General features: G+C 35.6%; 1 protein-coding gene across 1 annotated transcript in view; it reads right to left on the bottom strand.

Moving 5' to 3' along the window:
* Positions 1-23,123, bottom strand: part of ELP4 (elongator acetyltransferase complex subunit 4) — a 258,523-nt gene that overhangs the window by 206,921 nt on the left and 28,479 nt on the right. Inside the window, exon 3 of the mRNA XM_010831809.1 lies at positions 16,187-16,308. Within this exon, the coding sequence (XP_010830111.1) occupies positions 16,187-16,308 (122 nt within the window). The remainder of the gene's footprint in view (positions 1-16,186; positions 16,309-23,123) is intronic.

Raw genomic sequence — 23,123 nt, 5'->3', positions numbered from 1 at the left:
GAGCTATTATGTAGCAACATAATCCATGCAGCATGAGAAATCCTTCTTAAAAATAAAATCTTTTGATCCTTGCAGGTTTTGGTAACTGTATAATTAATACTACTTAAGCATTATCCATGTATCAGTAAGTATATTACTTTGTTGATTTATGGGGGGTTTTGGAGGAAATATTTATTTTCTGAAAGTTTGAAAGAGATACAAATCCAAAGATATTACTGATTATCATAATCTAAATAAAAACATAGTCTAAATATCAAACTGGATATTTACAAATTAAAGGTATGTTCTCCACATTATCTTCATTTAACTATTCAAAACTATGGGGGGAGGAGTGACTTTAATTGTTAAAAGCATTCAGAAATGTAAATTAATGGAATAAGTCAGAAGATCTTGGGGTGTAGTTGATGCTACACTGAAAAGTTTTTAAACTCACAAATTTTAAGATTAGCAATTAGTGAATTATCTTGTACCAAACTAAATGCAGTACCTATTAGGGAATATCTTGGTGCGATTTCAGATATTATTTATTGGATATAAATTTAGCAAAATTACAGATATTACAAGAATGGTGAAAATCACTTTCATATCAGCATACTAAACTCCCAAGGATAAGCGGACAAAATTGATGTCTGTGATTTGGAAACTACATTAATTATATGAATCTGAAAAATAGAAAATGAAACCACTGGGATCAGAGCAGTGTCTTGATACTCTTCCACCGATACTTATCACGTTATCATCCTTATCTTTATCATGTTTCTTTTTAACATGTGAACCACAAATGTGCTGAGAAGACTGGAAAAATCTCTCAATTTGCTTGGCTAAGACAGAGGGAAGGAGAAGGATACATGAAGAACAGAAAATGGAAGTCTACACTACAAGTATTCAGAAATGAAGAGAAAGCTGCACTAAGTGAAAATAATTTCAATTAAATGCAAATATAATAATTAAGAAATATTACATTCTAAATAATCACATTTTTAGGAGTACCAGTCATAGAAGGATCTCAAAGCGTTTCGACATGTATTAACCCGAGTTCTACTGCAATTGAATAGTGAGAATGGGAAGATGAGGTACACATGAATTTAAATTCCTTATCTAGGTTCTAGCAGTATGCTTGGTGATACATAAATAGTACTTCTAGTCTTAACCAAAGCAGTTGGAGGTTTCAACACTGTCTATTGATGCTATTGACCAAAAGGAGTTTAAAAGGAAATGCACTGAGTTTCTTGGCATTCTAATATTAGCTTCCATAATTATTTTCTCACATATATAAAAAAAAATAACTGCCAGGCTGTTAAGAACAAGTCTCTATGAGGTCTATATTAGTTTTATCAATTTTCCTTAATACATCAATTTAGATACAGAATTTATGACTTTATAAATCAACATGTAAGATCTATATTACATACTCCTTCAAAACAGTCTCTTTACTTCAGACTTCTTAAGAAGAAAGCTTAAAATAAAAATTTCATGCTTTTAGTTACAGCGAAGTGAGATTGCACTGCTGGAATCTATTAATATTTTTATTCATAAAAATTGGAGTTTTCCTTTCTAGATTTTTTTTACAAAGTCAAGTTTACATATTCAAAGTTGTCAATGTTTAATCTAGCTCTGACTGTACAACCAATAAAACTCATACCCAGAGATATAAGTTAAAGTGAAGAGAGTTCCTAATTAGGTAACTAGTATTGTTAAAAATGTGAACTTCTCTGTGTGTGTATATGTGTTAGGTATGTGTGTATACATAAGTGTGCATATGTATATTTTTACCTATATTATGTTCCTACTTAGAGAAAGAATAATGAACGGTGAACAATGTAGTCCTTACAATAGGACATATCTTAATTACAATACATTTTGTGAATTGTTTTAAAAAGTAGACTAAATGCTCCACTTAATCACTGTATTAACAGGTTTAGCTAGTGAGATCATATGTAGTAACTCCCTTCAGTAAATGTTTACTGTATAAGAGTGCATATTAACCCATTTTAAGAAAACATGATATATGAAAATCTACATTGAGCAAACAAAGTTATATAATAGTAAGTTACTTTCTTCTTCTTTAAGTATTAAATGCCTTTACTGAATATAAACTAAATCCTAAAAACTGTTAGTGTAACTAAAACATTCCTAAATATAGCTATTTTAAAAGTTAAGAAAGTGACAATCATAATTATTTATTAAATCAAGATCACAGAATCTTTACACTGTTGGAAAAGAAATACTTCAAAGTTTTATGGATATCTATTGTCAAAGAAATCTCAGTTAGGAACAGAAGCAGGCATTATCTTCATTTAAAGGGTCCTGATCAGTTAAATTCCTAACTCAGAAGCACACAAGTGACTAGTTTTATTTATTTGATATTATATATTTTTAATTTTTTTCAGAATAAACAAAACTATGGAAAATGTAGCAAACAAAAATCTTTAGGGTATTGTGGGCACTAAATGAAACGATATAATTTTATTTTTATTAAAATGTGAAAATTATTTTCTGTAGTATATTTGGTTTTAGTAGAACAGAACTCATTCTCTTTTTGTTCATTGACTACTGAGAAGTAGAAGTAACTAAGAGCATAAAATAGGTTTTTAAAAATTCTATAGCACCCTGTATGTTATAGTCTATTTTAAAAGATAAACGTGAGAAGTACACTTCATAGTTTCAGATTTATTTTCTACTTCAAGTCTTCATTTTAATACTCTCTATCCTGTTTTTGAAATCTAGCAGACTTTTAGACTCAATGTATGCACCCACAATCAGCACATTTCAAATGCCTGTGATTTCATTAATACGTACCATAATGTGAAAAGATGGATGTGAGGAACTAAGGCTTTCTGCAATTGCCTGTCAGTTTCTGATAAACAAAACTTAAATCAGAAGAGAAATACTGAAAGATTCACCCCAACACTAGCTGGAGAAATAGCCCTATTTTGGGGGGGTGTTTTCAACAGTAGAGTTATCCTTTTATACATAATAAATCTTCACAGACTGTCTATTTAATTTATGATCCTTGATGGTATACTGCCTCTCTACGCCTATGGTGTCCTTTAATGTTTCATTAAATGGGACAGCATGTTAATTTGGGAGGCTGATTTTCTTTTAGTTTGAATGGCTCTGGTTTTCAAGTCATTTATCCCCCTCAAAAGAATTGAATTCTTTCCCTTCTGAATACTTTTTCAGAAAAAGTAATCAGAAGAAAAGTGAACCCTCTTTCTAATATTCTCAATATTGACTTTGTATGACTTCTTTTCCAAGAATGATAAAAGGCTCTTATATTACAGTTCCAAGATTTAAACATTTCTTTGAGTATAGCAAAACCATCAAGTATTCACAACCATCCATTTTTTATGGGTTCAAAATAAAATTTTTGAAAGTAAATGTGAAGCCTGGAATAGATGCTTTAAGATTCAGAAAGCAAAAACCTCAGATATTTAATTCTGATTTGGAACTCCAGAATACGGTAGGCAGATATTATTACTATTTTAATATGAAAGGTTAAGTGACTTGTGCAAGGTCCTGAAGCTAGTTAAGTAGCCACACAGAAATTAAAATCTAAGCTCAGATTTCAAGTATAATTCATCTTCTTGAGAGTAAATATCCTGTTACAGAGTGTGGCATTTTACTATATAACTTAGGCCACTTTTCTGCATGCAAAATTCCTTTCTTTTGTTGACTTAAGCACAAACATCAAGGCCAACTGTGTGTTCATTCCAACGTTATATCAAAAATGTTCTCACGAGCCAGTGACAGAGAGGTGGGTTTATTTTCTTTTATATTTTTATCTTATCTTTGATTTCCTCGTTGGAAAATAAGGCACATGCCATCTTTTAAAAGCTGGCTACAAATGTAGGTCACTGGAAGCAGTACTGAGCCTTTGCATGTTTTTTCTTAGTCTTTTTAATTTGCCAAAGAAGCTGTAACTGTGGCTGCCAGGGGAGAACTCAGAATTTTAAATAAGCTCTCACAAGTAGCTAGGGAAGGATTAAAAAAGAGTGAAGCCCTAGGGTCAAACAGCAAATTTCCGGCTCTACTAGCACTTCAGACTCATAAGCACTGAAAAGCATATAGTCTGATAATTTTCTCAAACAAATAAAATGTTGACAAAGAAGAGAAGGGAACATATTCTGATTATAGCTCAGCCTTCAAAGATATTGTAATATTTGTCCTTATATTATGAACAAAGGTATACAGTGATAAGCTAGTTTTGATAAGACACACATTAAATATTATATAGGCTAGAAAAAGTTAAAAAATGTGTGGGCAAGTGTGTAATGTATAAGGTGTTGAGCATGCATAAAGCTTGCCAAGTAGAATACAGAAGGGCCAGAAAAAACTTTTAAATTATTTATACCATTATATGTTACTTCTGTTCTGAATCATAAAACTACAACTTGGAGATGAGCATAAATTAAAAAAATGCTCAATGATAAATTTGGTCAACCAAAGGATGTTTCTTTAACTTCATTTTTATACCTGTTTCAATTTTTGGCACTGAAAAAAAGCATAGGTTGGATCCGAGACATTTTTGTATTCGCCATACTCAGGAAGACCAAATAGTACTACAATGTATTAAGAGCAAACTGACCACTCGCTAGATTTCTAATTTATGTTCCATGATCAGTAAATAACAGATGGATGGCAAACAGACTTAATCATGACACCAAACTGAGAGAAGGAAAAGAAATCTTTTTATCAGTAACTCAAACATTAAATTGTTTAGCAAATAATACTGCTTTGCGAAAGTTAAAGTTGCTCAGTCATGTCCAACTCTTTGCAACCCCATGTACCATACAGTACATGGTAATACTCCAGGGCACAATACTTAAGTGGGTAGCCATTCCCTTCTCCAGGGGATCTTTCCAACCCAGGGATTGAACCCAGGTCTCCCACATTGCAGGTGGATTCTTTACCAGCTGAGCTACCAGGGAAGCCCAATACTGCTTTATCTAACTCTAAATCAACGCCTCTGGTCTCAATTAAAACCAAGGAATCAAATAAAGGAAAAGACACTAGGTATAATAAATAAGATCTTAAATTAGTTCAATATTTGAGTAAAGAGCTGATATTTTGAGGTTTAAAATAATGCTTTTAAATGATCAAGATACAAGTTTAACTTTTACTTATGGATTAAAAGACCGTAAGAGAGAATTCTGAAGATGTTAAACTAAATTTTCACACTTCATTACTTTGTTACCAAGTGAAAAAGTGACCAAAGTATTTTATTATATTAATTCATCAAATATGAATTAAGTTTATTTTAAATGAACTGAAACTCACTCCATGATTTATGATTATTATAAATAATCATTTTCAATTATTAAAGACTTTCTCAATAGCAAATATGGGAAGTTTCATCATAATTGATATTAAATTTGAAATATTTATTGACCAACACGTTTGATGTTAAAAAAATATCATATGCCGTGGGCCTTTTCTAAACATTAAGGTAGGTGGGGTACTCCTGCTGGAAAGCATGTACTTTCCCTGCGTACACACTAAAACATACAACTTTGAAGCTTCTTACATGCATTCTAGGCTCCCACTCCGTTCTAACTGTGGCTGATGTTAGACAGTGCATAATGTATGTACTAGATAACTCAAAAAGTTAATGCAACAAGTCTTTGCTCTAGGTACTAGATATCACTTCCTGAACCTATATTACCTCTCTGGCATGTTATCACTAGAAACATTCAAATTAAGTTTTAAAACTGACTTTAGTATATTATGAAACAGCATTTTGAATTTACTTCTGAAATTCTACTTTCTTTAATTCCATAAGTATTAACACATACCATCATATTGTTAAACATTATGAAAAGAATATAACAGAGAAATTTTAGCATTTTCAAGTTCTTAAGAAATGTTTGGGTGTGCAAGTGTGTTTATAATTTTTTTATTTCATATAAAAAACCAGCCTATACACTGATAAATGTTTAAATATTTTAACATAAAAATGTAATTTTATGATATTAGAAAGCATTCCATAGGAAGTTTTCATAGAGAATACCCATCACTATATTTGAGATGATCAAGAAGATTCTTTCTTTTAGATAAAAAAGTTAACTGCAAAATACTTACTGTATCTGTTTTTAAAAGCTTTAACAACATCATGTATATTGTTCTATAGGATTTTCTAAAGGGTGTAATTTTTCAGCGTTACATCTTACTGTTGACTTCCTGAAGCTTTGACTACAATAGGCATGAATATGTTTTCAAAGGATGATGGATAAATTGCTGGGTGGTTATATAACATATCTTAGGCAGCTGATGGGGCTTTTTATCCTTTACTTGTCTTTTAGTTATACACAGTTTTAAGTTAATTATGGTCTATAAGACTGTCTTTTCCCTTTTCTTATACCAGCAATATTTGCCTTGGTTATAGGTTCTAGAAATCCCCAATCATACATCACAAAATTAAAACTAAACAATTATAGCATCCTCCCCCTCCATGTTGTATCTCTAAACATTGTTAATGCCTTGGGTCTCTACATTCATTTTTGGGCTGTTTGATGCAACAGAGTTTTCAGTATAACTCTGAGTTGGGCACGCTGAAATCCCAACTGAATGTGATATAGAAAATACATAATATCTATACCTACTCTTATAGGTGTGAAAGTATTACTTATCTATATTGGTATTTAATATTTCACTTTAAATTACAGAAGTATTTTATTTTTCTCAAAGATATTAAAACTTTGTGTACTAGTATTATGAAGAATATACATAAATTTTTATTTATGTATTTTTATGTATTTATTTATTTATATACATACATTTGGAGAAGGCAATGGCACCCAACTCCAGTACTCTTGCCTGGAAAATCCTATGGACAGAGGAGCCCGATAGGCTGCAGTCCATGGGGTGGGTTGCTAGGAGTCAGACATGACTGAGCGACTTCACTTTCACTTTTCACTTTCATGCATTGGAGAAGGAAATGGCAACCCACTCCAGTGTTCTTGCCTGGAGAATCCCAGGGACGGGGGAGCCTGGTGGGCTGCCGTCTCTGGGGTCGCACAGAGTTGGACACGACTGAAGAGACTTAGCAGCAGTAGCATACATTTTTATTAACTATAATTTTATCATCCAGTCTATTTTAAATGTATGAACACTAATTGGACCACATTAAACATATGTATGTTAAAAACACCACTTTCTGTAATTTCTTAAAAAAAACTGAGAATGACATATTATTCTTTTAAGTCAAATACTGTTTTACTATAATCTGTTAAACATGTAAGAAACAGAAGATGACAAGTTTGAAAATTTAAAAAACATGACTTTGTTAACTGGCTGAATTCTTCTATATTCTTATTAGCCAGTAGACTTGCATGGGATTCAAATAATTCTCCCTGATCACAGTGATCAACCTCAGGGAATTTTGCATCTTCGGCCACATTAGAAATTGTTTTGGATTATACTCAAGAATGTTTAACATATGGCTAACAGGAACAGACCAACCCACAAATCTAATGATGAAGGGTGAAAAAATATGCTAGTGCTATGTGTGAGAAATGTGGGAGGAGGGACAGAGTTTAGGTGGCTATCTTTGTGTTTTGGCAAATTTGATATTCCTGTGCAACCTTATAACTTCAGGGACTTAGACCCTGACAAAGTACAAAACAAGGACCCTTTATATAATCCAGGGATATCAACTATAATATGTAAAGAGCTCATACAGAGCAATGAGGGAAAAAAAAGAGGAAAAAAATCGATTATAAAAAAAGAAAGAAATGCACAAGACTAATGACCATGGGGAAAATACTCTGCTTCACTGTAAACAAAGAAACATGCAACAAAGTAATATTTCCCCATCAAATGAACAATTTTTTAAATTATAAAAAAAGAGAAGAAACATTACTGATGAATGAAGATTCTATTAACTCAAAAACTAGACATACCTTCAGAGCAGAGCTTCATGAAATACAAGAACATAATCAAAAGTAAAACAGTTTAAAAATGAATCACTAAATAATTTCTTAATGTACGGGAATGCTATGTGTGCATGTTATTTAGCATTTACAGCCTTTAACAAATTTGATTACTCATCTATACAAGTGATTTTAGTTAAAAGCAAATAATGGCATTAAAACCAGAGAAGATAAATTTTTCCTGAGGATTAGACACTCAACTTTATGATTAATTTACTATTTAACTTCATTGAATACATTATTGATAAATATTAAATTGTCATGTAAAGCAAATGCTATTTACACAAAAACAACTCATTCTAGGCTACTTATAAATAGAAGAATGAAACAGACTTTGAAAATGCAGTATCAAGTCTGCAGTGTTATGTTAAGTAAATCTAATGTCTAATACCATTAGATTTTTGTGGAGTATTTATATTATCTTTGATAATATATTCTAAGTGCATGAGATAAAGTAAAATAGATCTGATGACATTAGAACACTTTCTTCATTTAAAAACACCTACGGTAGAAAAATTAATCTGGATCAGGTAAGATGACTTGTTTCAATTCCTTTTTTAACTGTCAAAAACTGGGAGTCTTTAAACCTGGGGTATATGAAGACTTTGAAAGAGATATCTGATTATGAGAATTTTAAGGGATCAATTCCTAGATTTTAAACTTAAACAAATACTCTAGTGAAAAAATGACCTCACAGAGAATGTGCCAATGATAGATGTACAAGTTCCCCTTTCCCTATTCTCCTTTCTCATTTAATAAGTGAGAGGTTTACTTCTCGTTGCCACAGAGCACGTGGGGCATCTCCACAGCACCAAACAAAAAGACAATTTAAAATATTTATTTGGTACAGAAAATGTGAAGGTTCTAATGACTGGAGAAACAACCCTTTCTTCATTTGTTTTCAGCAAAATTTTATGTGGACCTAATAAATTAGACAAAGAACTTAATATATGTTGATGAACATCGTGTGATTTCTTTTTTGTGTATTACTCAGAAAAAGTAAAAGGATAATTTGAGGGACAGGGTGGCTCAGTGGTAAAGAATCCACCTGCAATGTAGAAGACGTGGGTTTGATCCCTGAGATAGGAAGATTCCTTGGAGAAGGAAATGGTGACCCACTCTAGTATTCTTCCTGGAAAATCCCATGGACAGAGAGAGGAGCATGGCAAGCTTCAGTTCACAGGGATCACAAAGAATTGGGACACAACGACCAAATAACAATACAATAACATAACTTTCTCTATTCTTTACTTAACTATGAACTGCTCACATGTGCCAAAATGAAAAATATGAATAGAGTTGATGCTGAATTCTGTCCATGAAATTCATGCACTGATACGTCTTAACGAAGCAACTTAGTACAAACATTTTTATGTCTATTGATATATTGCATGCAATTTTAATTGTAATGGTGATTGAAACAAGAAGAAATGTGTTTACAACTTAGATTCTTTTGAGACAAGAAGATTAAAATAAATTTAAAGTTTTGTTATAGAAAAACTATCAAGGTTATTAATAAATATGCTGAATATAAAACATATAAGATTCTGACAAAACTCTATGAGGAATGAGTGAAAAAATATGAATTCAAGGAAAAAATTATTGATGTAAAGTTTCCAGTTGTTAAAAAAGTGTTTGCTTATGTATATACTTCTAATATTAGTACTGATAACAAATTGCTATTATTTAGATTCAGTTGAATACATGTATAAGACTGATATAAAAGTCTTTAAGTAAAAAGGCTGTACTCACAATAACATCCATTGCAACTAAATAATATCATAAATAAATTCTTTTCATACCTTATTATAAAAGAAGATACATAGTTTTAAAAAATATTTTTAGAAATATGAGTGCAAAAATTGGGAAGAGATCAGTGTACTATCTGGAAAACTGGCCAAGATATAAGATAAGAAGGTGATAATCATTCAAAGTAGGTTAATAAATGTGAAATGCCTTCTTTGGTTTTAAATGTAATCTTTATATTTTCAGTAAAATTGTATTAGAGTTCTCCAGAGAAACACTACAAATAGGATGTGTGTGTGTGTATGTAGACACCCATATATACATGAATATATGCATACATATATATCTCTCTAATAAAATTTATTATAAGGAACTGGCTCATATGATGACGGAGACTGACAAGTCCCCAAATATGCAGAGCAAGCTGGAGATACAGGAAAGCTGATGGTGTAATTTCTGTCAAAATCTGAAGGCTTCTGAACCAGGAGAACCAATGGTGTAATTCTAATCCAAAGGATAGCAGACTCAGGAAAAGCTAATATTTCAGATTGAACCTGACGGCAAGTAAAAGTTGATGTTCAACTTCAAAGGTAGTCCAGGGAAGAATTCTTTCTGACACAGAGGAAAGTTAGTGGTTTTATTCTACTTAGGCCTTCAACTGACTGGATGAGGCCCACCCACATTAGGTAGGGCAAATTGCTTTACTCAGTCTACCAATTTAACTGTTAATCTCATCCAAAAATATTTTCACAGAAAACACTCAGAATAATATCTGATCAAATATCTGGGTACCCTGTGGCATGGTTAAGTTGACATATAGAATTAAAGATCACAAGGCCTCCCCTTGCTTACTTGGCACCCATACATATCTCCTTAAATGATAAATGGCTCCAGATAAAGACAATAAGGAGGTTATTCTTAGCTCTGTCTCCTAAGACTTTCTTATCTTGGGTCCATCCTACCTGCACTATGGCCTGGATACTTCACATGCAGTAAGCTACGGAAATTTTAGGGTTTACTTTGCTTATTTTGCATAACTCAGCAATCACTGTCTTTTACTATGTGATGCTCAAAGGTATGTAATATGTCTCTTATTAAGTGATGTTTCATAATATTTTGTCCTGTTTTTTAGCTGTTTTAGGCATGATGACAAGTCTGGTCCTTATTAATCTATTTTGGTCACAAGGGCAACATTATTAAGAGTCTATGTTTTTTGACTTCAGCTTTGTATTTTTTTCTAGTACATCATAAACTCTATGAAAAAAATTTGCAGAATCTAATTACTTGCATGTAAGACTAGATATCTTAACAAACTTTGATGAAATTATTTTATAATTTCAAAATCCTTCACATACTCCAAAGAAGGATATGTAAAGTACATGGAAATCTTTTAATACTAAACTGTACAAACCTTAAAGAGATGGGAATACCAGACCACCTGACTTGCCTCTTCAGAAATCTGTATGCAGGTCAAGAAGGAACAGTTAGAACTGGACATGGAACAACAGACTGGTTTCGAATAGGAAAAGGAGTATGTCAAGGCTGTATACTGTCACCCTGCTTATTTAACTTCTATGCAGAGAACATCATGAGAAATGCTGGACTGGATGAAGCACAAGCTGGAATCAAGATTGCCGGGAGAAATATTAATAACCTCAGATATGCAGATGACACCACCCTTATGGCAGAAAGCAAAGAACTAAAGAGCCTCTTGATGAAAGTGAAAGAGGAGAGTGAAAAAATTGGCTTAAAACTCAACATTCAGAAAACTAAGATCATGGCATCTGGTCCCATCACTTCATGGCAAATAGATGGGGAAACAGTGGAAACAGTGACAGACTTAATTTTTTTGGGCTCCAAAATCACTGGTGATTGTAGCCATGAAATTAAAAGACGCTTACTCCTTGGAAGAAAAGTTATGACCAACCTAGATAGCATATTAAAAAGAAGAGACATTACTTTGCCAACAAAGGTTCATCTAGTCAAAGCTATGGTTTTTCCAGTAGTCATGTATGGATGTGAGAATGGAGTATAAAGAAAGTTGAGCGCCAAAGAATTGATGCTTTTGAACTGTGGTGTTGAAGAAGACTCTTCAGAGTCCCTTGGACTGCAAGGAGATTCAACCAGTCCATTCTCAAGGAAATCAGTCCTGAATCACTGGAAGGACTGATGTTGAAGCTTAAACTCCAATACTTTGGCCACCTGATGCGAAGAACGGACTTACTGGAAAAGACCCTGATGCTGGGAAAGACTGGAGGTGGGAGAAGGGGACAACAGAGGATGAGATGGTTGGACGGCATCACTGACTCAATGGACATGAGTTTGGGTAAACTCGGGAGTTGCTGATGGACAGGGAGGCCTGGCATGCTACAGTCCATGGGGTCACAAAGAGTCAGACACAAATGAGTGACTGAACTGAACTGTACAAATCAAGATACATAATAAAGGTGTCACAGATTAGCTTTCAAATAAAACAAGGTAGTTCTCTAAGGCAAAATGTAGAAGTATGCTGCTAAGTCGCTTCAGTCGTGTTGGACTCTCTGTGACCTCATAGACGGCAGCCCACCAGGCTTCCCCGTCCCTGGGATTCTCCAGGCAAGAACACTGGAGTGGGTTGCCATTTCCTTCTCCAATGCATGAAAGTGAAAAGTGAAAGTGAAGTCGCTCAGTCGTGTCCGACTCTAGCGCCCCCCCCGTGGACTACAAGCCTACCAGGCTCCTCCGTCCATGGGATTTTCTAGGCAAAAGTACTGGAGTGGGGTGCCAAAGTATAGTATAGGCTTTAACATCAGTTGCACAGGTTGGAAGAGGGAAGAAGTAAAAAAAAAAAAAAAAAAATCAAACATTTTAAAAACCACATAGAAATAGGCCTTCCTGCCCATGGCTTGGCAAAAATTTCCAATATAGCTATAAATCCTATATATCAGCTGTGTCTGATACAAAATCTTAGGCTCAGTATATTGTGGAATGGGCTGTGAAGAACCCATAAAAGCTTCTTTACAAGTGATTTTGGCCTTTACTCCATTGCTTGTCACAAGCAGACTACTGTTAGGAAACTGACCAAAATGATAAAGGTCAAAGGGATAAGGAACAAAAGAAGAAACAAAAACAGAAAATAAGAAAGAAAATATTACAAAGGGTTAATAAGTAGAAATAAGAATGAAGGAAAACAGGCTCTTCAGCTAGAAGGGAATCATCTGGAAAATTATACAAAGGTTTTATCTTTGGTGGTGAGTTGCCCAGTCGTGTCCGACTCTTTGCAACCCCAAGGACTGTAGCCTGCCAGGCATCTCTGTCCACGGGGATTCTCCAGGAAACAACACTGGAGTGGGTTGCCATGCCTTTCTCCATTTCTCTTGGATTTATTTTAATCTGATAAACAAAGTCTGACCCATATGAAAGAACCATGCTAGTTTTGACCTTAGTATTATAGTAATTTTTATGTTTGAGAGTAGAAATTTGTTGGTGTCTCTTGACACTTATTATAAATTAGTACTTGTCATGCTACAGATTTTTAATAAATGACTTATTCATTTGCCATTTTGCAAACTATACAGTGAAATTAAAACACCCTCTGAGGAAAAAAAAATGACTTTAGATTATAAATTCTAATCGAAGGATGGCTTAAACTGAGATCCTGTTCTTTACCAAGAAATTAATAATTCTAAAAGTCATGACTGTTTCATTCTTTTACAAGTGGTTGACCAGATTTCCCAGCACCACTTGTTAAAGAGATTGTCTTTAATCCATTGTATATTCTTGCCTCCTTTGTCAAAGATAAGGTGTCCATATGTGCGTGGATTTATCTCTGGGCTTTCTATTTTGTTCCATTGATCTATATTTCTGTCTTTGGGCCAGTACCATACTGTCTTGATAACTGTGGCTTTGTAGTAGAGCCTGAAGTCAGGTAGGTTGATTCCTCTAGTTCCATTCTTCTTTCTCAAGATCGCTTTGGCTATTCGAGGTTTTTTGTATTTCCATATAAATTGTGAAATTATTTGTTCTAGCTCTGTGAAGAATACTGTTGGTGGCTTGATAGGGACTGCACTGAATCTATAAATTGCTTTGGGTAGTATACTCATTTTCACTATATTGATTCTTCCAATCCATGAACATGGTATATTTCTCCATCTATTAGTGTCCTCTTTGATTTCTTTCACCAGTGTTTTATAGTTTTCTATATATAGGTCTTTAGTTTCTTTAGGTAGATATATTCCCAAGTATTTTATTCTTTTTGTTGCAATGGTGAATGGAATTGTTTCTTTAATTTCTCTTTCTGTTTTCTCATTATTAGTGTATAGGAATGCAAGGGATTTCTGTGTGTTGATTTTATATCCTGCAACTTTACTATAGTCATTGATTATTTCTAGTAATTTTCTGGTGGAGTCTTTAGGGTTTTCTATATAGAGGATCATGTCATCTACAAATAGTGAGAGTTTTACTTCTTCTTTTCCAGTTTGGATTCCTTTTATTTCTTTTTCTGCTCTGATTGCTGTGGCCAAAACTTCCAAAACTATGTTGAATAGTAATGGTGAAAGTGGGCACCCTTGTCTTGTTCCTGACTTTAGAGGAATTCTAACACCATACACAAAAATAAACTCAAAATGGATTAAAGATCTAAACGTAAGACCAGAAACTATAAAACTCCTAGAGGAGAACATAGGCAAAACACTCTCTGACATACATCACAGCAGGATCCTCTATGACCCACCTCCCAGAATATTGGAAATAAAAGCAAAAATAAACAAATGGGACCTAATTAAACTTAAAAGCTTCTGCACATCAAAGGAAACTATTAGCAAGGTGAAAAGACAGCCTTCAGAATGAGAGAAAATAATAGCAAATGAAGCAACTGACAAACAACTAATCTCAAAAATATACAAGCAACTCCTACAGCTCAACTCCAGAAAAATAAACGACCCAATCAAAAAATGGGCCAAAGAACTAAATAGACATTTCTCCAAAGAAAACATACAGATGGCTAACAAACACATGAAAAGATGCTCAACATCACTCATTATCAGAGAAATGCAAATCAAAACCACTATGATGTACCATTTCACACCAGTCAGAATGGCTGCGATCCAAAAGTCTACAAATAATAAACGCTGGAGAGGGTGTGGAGAAAAGGGAACCCTCTTACACTGTTGGTGGGAATGCAAACTAGTACAGCCACTATGGAGAACAGTGTGGAGATTCCTTAAAAAACTGGAAATAGAACTGCCTTATGATCCAGCAATCCCACTGCTGGGCATACACACTGAGGAAACCAGAAGGGAAAGAGACACGTGTACCCCAGTGTTCATCACAGCACTGTTTATAATAGCCAGGACATGGAAGCAACCTAGATGTCCATCAGCAGATGAATGGACAAGAAAGCTGTGGTACATATACACAATGGAGTATTACTCAGCCATTAAAAAGAATACATTTGAATCAGTTCTAATGAGGTGGATGAAACTGGAGCCTATTATACAGAGTGAAGTAAGCCAGAAAGAAAAACACCAATACAGTATACTAACGCATATATATGGAATTTAGAAAGATAGTAACAATAACCCTGTGTACGAGACAGCAAAAGAGACACTGATGTATAGAACAGTCTTATGGACTCTGTGGGAGAGGGAGAGGGTGGGAAGATTTGGGAGAATGGCATTGAAACATGTAAAATATCATGTACGAAACGAGATGCCAGTCCAGGTTTGATGCACGATACTGGATGCTTGGGGCTGGTGCACTGGGACGACCCAGAGGGATGGTGTGGGGTGGGAGGAGGGAGGAGGGTTCAGGATGGGGAGCACGTGTATACATGTGGCGGATTCATTTTGATATTTGGCAGAACTAATACAATTATGTAAAGTTTAAAAATAAAATTAAATTAAAAAAATAAAAATAAAAGTCATGACTGCCTTCTCTGAGGTGAAAAGTATGCTTTGACTTAAAAAGATATAGTACTGGGTTGGCCAAAAAGTTCCTTAAGATCTTGGAAAAATCCAAAGAAATTTTTGGCCAACTCAATATTTTAATCACATATTTTAGCATTATTGCTTATTTCTTGGAAGAAAATAATTTCTGGCATTCTCAAAACAAAATAATTTTAATAAATGAGTACTTCCAATATCTGTATCATCTTCCAACTTATACCTTTGGAATACTGGTTAACATAAAATCTGACAACATTTTGCAGTTGTTTTTCTTTACCTAGCTAGTTTATTAAGTTCTCATACCATCATTTAACAATAATTTTGTTTACTCTCAGTTTTAAATAGCTTATTAAAATTTTCTCACTCTGATACAAAGGTTAAAAAATTGTTCGACTCTAAAAATTAGACCATATGTTCAAATAAATCTGATACATTTTTTTAAGAGAAAAAAAGACACGTGAGGTCCATTAATATATTTAAATACAGTTTGCACATACACAAATATATATCTTGCTTATATATACATAAGCAATATTTTTTTCATAAAACATTCAAACTATAATATTGAATTAATATATTCTATACCTGTAAAATGTCAGCAGGGTCTTCTTTTGCAGATGCAACCAACAAAGCATGGCCACTGACAATTCCTTCTGCCACGAAATACTTGAAGAGCAAAGGAGAATAAATGTTGTATTTATCCTCTTCTGTAAGAAAAAAAAATTATAGTCAGAATTCTACCATATATTAAGCATACTCCAATGCTTTTATTTTTTTCCTCTTTAAAACAAGTATATGAGGTGGAACAATAACTATGTCTTTCAAAGAAGATATATGAATGGTCAACAAGATCGTGAAAAGATGTTCAATGGTACTAAACATCAAAATAATGCAACCTGAAACACTGAAAAACCACTACATTCCTGCTAAACCAGCTGAAATAAAAATACAATACCAAATATTGAAAAAATGTGGAGCAAATAAAACATTCCCACATTGATAGAGGCAGTGTAAAATGGTAAAATTTGGAAAACAGATTGGCAGTTTCTTATAAAGTTAAACATAAGAATCAGCAACTCCATTCCTGCTTATTACCCATAAGAGATGACAAGACATGTTCACACATAGATGTACACATAATGTTTAAGATAGTTTTTCCATAAGAATCAAAAACTGGGAATGGCATAAGTGTCCATCAACCAGTGAATGGAAAAACAGATGGTACGTCCACAAATGAGGTAAGACTCAACAACAAAAGAAATGGACTGTTGATAGATGGGCAACAAAATGAATCTCAGAAACATTAAGTGAAAAAAGTCAGACGTAAAAAGTATATATGATATGACTGCCTTAATCTGATAGTCTTCAGTTCAGTTCAGTCGCTCAGTCGTGTCCGACTCTTTGCGACCCCATGAATCGCAGCACACCAGGCTTCCCTGTCCATCACCAACTCCCGGAGTTCACTTGGACTAACGTCCATCCAGTCGGTGATGCCATCCAGCCATCTCATCCTCTGTCGTCCCCTTCTCCTCCTGCCCCCAATCCCTCCCAGCATCAGAGTCTTTTCCAATGACTCAACTCTTCACATGAGGTGGCCAAAGTACTGGAGTTTCAGCTTTAGCATGATTCCTTCCAAAGAAATCCCAGGGCTGATCGCCTTTGGAATGGACTGGTTGGATCTCCTTGCAGTCCAAGGGACTCTCAAGAGTCTTCTCCAACCCCACAGTTCAAAAGCATCAATTCTTCGGCACTCAGCTTTCTTCACAGTCCAACTCTCACATCCATACATGACCACTGGAAAAACCATAGCCTTGACTAGACGGACCTGGCAAAGTAATGTCTCTGCTTTTCAATATGCTATCTAGGTTGGTCATAACTTTCTGGAGAAAGCAAAACTAAATTCTAGTGCTAGAAAGATGTTAGGTGTTTGGGGACCAGGAAATATTTGGGTCTGAGAAAATTTAGGGGGGATGTTGGAAATGGTTTATACCGTGATTGTTGTGGTGGTTACGTGAGTAAATATATTTGTAAAAAAATCACTAAAATACACATTTAAAATGGGTCTTTTATCATATTAATATGTAAATTATAATTCAGTAAAGGCAGTTTATTAAAACAGTCTCCTGTGGCATACCTAAAATACCATGTGGCAATTTGTCTATAAACCTTCTTGGTACAGAATACTAAAGTAAATCCACGATCAAAAATGTAGTCGATTTAGGGACTTCCCTGGTGGTACAGTGGCTAAGAATCTTCTTGCCCATGCAGGGGACACAGGTTTGATCCCTGGTCCAGGAAGATAGCACATGCTGCAGAGCAACTAAGCCTGTGCGTCACAATTATGAGTAGAGCAAGGTGATTCAGTTATACATGTATATATTCTTTTTCATATTCTTTTCCATCATGGTTTATCACAGGATATTGAATATACTTCCCTGTGCTGTACAGTAGGATGGTTACAATTATTATTGAATTTTTTATCCCACTTTTTCCACTTAATCTCACATGAATTAGTCTTCTAACTATGATGCTTAAGAGGCATAATCTAGTAAATTTATGTCTCATAATTTACAATATTTAGTCATCTCCCCAATATGGACTTTTACATCACTTTCAGGCTTCTGTTACTATTAAATACAGAAGCACTGAAGTGCTTTAAATCCTGTATGTCCAAGATAGAACTCAGAAACTCATTGATTTCTTCCATAAAACGTGGTCTTCTTTCAGTTTTTCAGAATAGCAGAATTTATTCTTAATACCTCTCCTCCCTCTCACCAATACACCCTTCTCTCCATGCCTAAAATTCTGTTTTATTTTTGAACTATTTTTAGAATTCACTTTGCTCTATGCCAATGTCTCTCCTCTAGGTTTGCTACCAACAGCTCTTGCTGCTGCTGCTGCCGCTGCTGCTATGTCGCTTCAGTCATGTCTGACTCTGTGCGACCCCACGGACGGCAGCCCACCAGGCTCCCCTGTCCTTGAGATTCTCCAGTCAAGAACACTGGCGTGGGTTGCCATTTCCTTCTCCAATGCATGAAAGTGAAAAGTGAAACTGAAGTCGCTCAGTCATGTCTGACTCCTAGCGACCCCATGGACTACAGCCTACCAGGCTCCTCTGTGCATGGGATTTTCCAGGCAAGAGTACTGGAGTGGGCTGCCATCACCTTCTCCGACAGCTCTTGCTAGACGGCTGCAATTTCCTCTTACTTCTTTGCATCCACTCTAATCTTCCTTCAGTTTAGCAGTGACCTTTTCAAAATATTCAATACAAACTTGATTATGTCACTTCCCTACTTAAAATCTTTTAGTGGTTTCTCATTGCTCCTGGGAGAAAGAACGAAATCCTTTAGTGTGGCCTATAGTCTCTGCATGGTTGTAGCCAAGGAGGAGAGCTTAATGTGCAAAAATAAAAATACTTGTTAAAAGTGGTGTAACAAAATATATGATTATTGTTTTTCCTTTAGAAGGTACATAATGGTCACTGAATAACTATTCAGTAAAGAAAAAAGTAAACCTAAATTATTTAACTGTGTTGTGCAGTGCTTAGTCGCTCAGTCATGTCCAACTCTTTCAGATCCTATGGACTATAGCCTGCCAGGGTCCCCTGTCCATGGGGATTCTCCAGGCAAGAACACTGGAGTGGGTTGCTATGCCCTCCTCCAAGGTATCTTCCCAACTAAGGGATCGAACCCATGTCTCCCACATTGCAGGTGGATTCTTTACCATCCAAGACACGATTATTTAACTAGAAAAATAGAAATAATTATTTATAAAATTGAGGACACATAATACCCAGGTGGCACTAGTGGTAAAGAACCCACGTGCCAATGCAAAAGATGTAAGAGATGTGGGCTTGATCCCTGGGTTGGGAAGATCCCTGGAGAAGGGCATGGCAATTGACTCCAGTATTCTTGCCTGGAGAATCCCATGGACAGAGGAGCCTGGCAGGCTACAGTCCATAGGGTCACAAAGATTTGGACACAACTGAAGTGATTTAGCATGCAATACTCAGAAGGGCAATAAAATATACGCATTAGTACTGCAAAGAGCTGGACTCAACTGACACAACTGAGCATGCACGCACATACTGCGTAAACTATGGATATTCGCTTGTAGACTATAAAAAATATTGAATAATTTATCATCAGTGAAGACGTAAAACAACTAAATTAAATGGCAAAGTTCCCACTTTTTTACCTACTTCTTAAATGACTAAGGGTTTTGACTTTTTAAAAAAATCTACATACAATCGCTACTGATCTAATCTATATTCATATCTTAAATTACTATCTCTAGTAGTCATACTGCATCTGAACTCAGGACTTTAGTATAAATGAACTTCACCTCATTGGCTAGCTAATTCCCTTAAATCCTCCCAAATTCAGATTAGATAACCTCATTTTTGGAGAAGCTATCCTCAAGCCTAGCTGACATGATCAGAGTGCCCTTGGGCATAGTGTTAAGTGCTACAAATAGCATTTAATACATATTATTGAAATTTCCCCACTAAGCTAAAAATTCCTCATGACAGAGAACACATCTTACTGTTACATCACTAGTACTGTGCATATTCTTGTTGTTCAGTCGCTAAGTTGTGTCTAACTCTTTCAAGATTCCATGGATGTAAACAAGCAGGCCCCTCTGTCCATGGGATTCTCCAGGCAAGAACACTGCAGTGGGTTGCCATTTCCTCCTCCAGGGAATCTTCCTGACCCAAGGATTGAACTTATGTCTCCTGCATTGGCAGGTGAATTCTTTACTGAGCCACCAGGCAGGCCCACTGGGTACATAGTACACAGCAAATACTTATAATTATTAAGGGGAAAACAAAAATTTACCTTGTCTTGTAAACTCAGATCTACTGTACTTTGGCAGAAAACATATCTTATCGTAGACACACACACACAAACACTATCAGATCAGATCAGATCAGTCGCTCAGTCATGTCCGACTCTCCGCGACCCCATGAATCGCAGCATGCCAGGCCTCCCTGTCCATCACCAACTCCCGGAGTTCACTCAGACTCACGTCCATCGAGTCAGTGATGCCATCCAGCCATCTCATCCTCTGTCATCCCCTTCTCCTCCTGCCCTCAATCCCTCCCAGCATCAGAGTCCTTTCCAATGAGTCAACTCTTCACATGAGGTGGCCAAAGTACTGGAGTTTCAGCTTTAGCATGATTCCTTCCAAAGAAATCCCAGGGCTGATCTCCTTCAGAATGGACTGGTTGGATCTCCTTGCAGTCCAAGGGACTCTCAAAAGTCTTCTCCAACACCACAGTTCAAAAGCATCAATTCTTCGGCGCTCAGCCTTCTTCACAGTCCAACTCTCACATCCATACATGACCTCAGGAAAAACCATAGCCTTGACTATATGGACCTTTGTTGGCAAAGTAATGTCTCTGCTTTTGATTATGCTATCTAGGTTGGTCACAAACACTATAATAGTTATCAATCCTACTCTTTCAAAGACTGCATGGGGCAGCAAAAACTAATGGGGTAAGATCACCCATTTAGGGATTAGCAAAAAAAGTCAAAAAAATATTTAAGCTGTTGAAGCTGAAAACTACCAATACCGTGAAAAAATTTTGAGGTTGTACAATAAGCATTTTGTTAATCTATTTAATAAATACTCATAACACTGGGCAGACAAATATGATAACGATGTGACAGAACTGCCAAAAAACAAATGTAGTTTTGGCCTATATTAATAGTCCAATTCCTAGTTTGAGAGAGATGACTGTTCGGTTATATTCTATGGTAGTTGACCAGACTGATAATAATATATTTCATTTGAGGACTTACATAGACTAAAGCATCTTCCAAATGGGTGACCAGGAGGGTGAAGGGACTGGAATGCATGAGAAATGAGTATTTTCCTTGAAGAGAAAGAGACCCAAGGGATGCAAGTGAGTTGGCTTCAAATATTTCATGGGCTGTCATATGGCAATGGAATTACACTTGCTCATTAATGAATCAAGGCAAATTAGAAGTGGTCAAATAGGAGGTGGCAAGAGTGAATGTCGACATTCTAGGAATCAGTGAACTAAGATGGACTGGAATGGGTGAATTTAACTCAAATGACCATTATATCTACTACTGTGGGCAGGAATCCCTTAGAAGAAATGGAGTAGCCATCATAGTCAACAAAGAGTCCGAAATGCAGTACTTGGATGCAATCTCAAAAACGACAGAATGATCTCTGTTCGTTTCCAAGGTAAACCATTCAATATCATGGTAATCCAAGCCTATGCCCCAACCAGTAACACTGAAGAAGCTGAAGCTGAACGGTTCTATGAAGACCTACAAGACCTTTAGAACTAATACCCCAAACGGATGTGCTTTTCATTAGAGGGGAGTAGAATGCAAAAGTTGGAATTCAAGAAACACCTGGAGTTACAGGAAAATTTGGCCTTGGAGTACAGAATGAAGCAGGCAAAGGCTAATAGACTTTTGCCAAGAGAACGCATTGGTCATAGGAAACACCCTCTTCCGAGAACATAAGAGAAGACTCTACACATGGACATCACCAGATGGTCAACACCGAAATCAGATTGATTATATTCTTTGCAGCCAAAAATGGAGAAGCTCTATACAGTCAACAAAAACAAGACCAGGAGCTGACTGTGGCTCAGATCATGAATTCCTTATTGTCAAATTCAGACTTAAATTGAAGAAAGTGGGGAAAACCACTAGATCATTCAGGTATGACCTAAATGAAACCCCTTATGATTATACAGTGGAAGTGAGAAATAGATTTAAGGGACTAGATCTGATAGAGTACCTGATGAACTATGGACAGAGGTTTGTGACACTGTACAGGAGACAGGGATCAAGACCATCCCCAAGAAAAAGAAATGCAAAAAAGCAAAATGGTTGTCTTAGGAGGCCTTACAAATAGCTGTGAAAAGAAAAGAAGTAAAAAGTAAAGGAGAAAAGGAAAGATATACCCATTTGAATGCAGAGTTCCAAAAAATAGCAAGGAGAGATAAGAAACCTTTCCTCAGCGATCAATGCAAAGAAACAGAGGAAAACAACAGAATGGGAAAGACTAGAGATCTCTTCAAGTAAATTAGAGATACCAAGGGAACATTTCTTGCAAAGATGGGATGGATAAAGGACAGAAATGGTACAGACCTAACAGAAGCAGAAGATATTAAGAAGAGGTGGCAAAAATACACAGAAGAACTGTACAAAAAAGACCTTCACGACCCAGATAATCACAATGGTGTGATCACTCACCTAGACCCAGACATCCTGGAATGTGAAGTCAAGTGGGCCTTAGAAAGCATCACTATGAACAAAGCTAGTGGAGATGACGGAATTCCAGTTGAGCCTTTTCAAATCCTAAAAGATGATGCTGTAAAAGTGCTGCACTCAAATGTCAGCAAATTTGGAAAACTCAGCAGTGGCCTCAGGACTGGAAAAGGTCAGTTTTCATTCCAACCCCAAAGAAAGGCAATGCCAAACAATGCTCAAACTACCGCACAATTGCACTCATCTCACATTCTAGTAAAGTAATG

The sequence above is a fragment of the Bison bison genome, unplaced genomic scaffold (genome assembly GCF_000754665.1).
Source record: "Bison bison bison isolate TAMUID 2011002044 unplaced genomic scaffold, Bison_UMD1.0 scf7180017864531, whole genome shotgun sequence".
Lineage (NCBI taxonomy): Eukaryota > Metazoa > Chordata > Mammalia > Artiodactyla > Bovidae > Bison > Bison bison.
The sequence above is the reverse complement of the archived record's forward strand: the minus strand, read 5'-3'. Positions and strand labels throughout refer to the sequence as shown.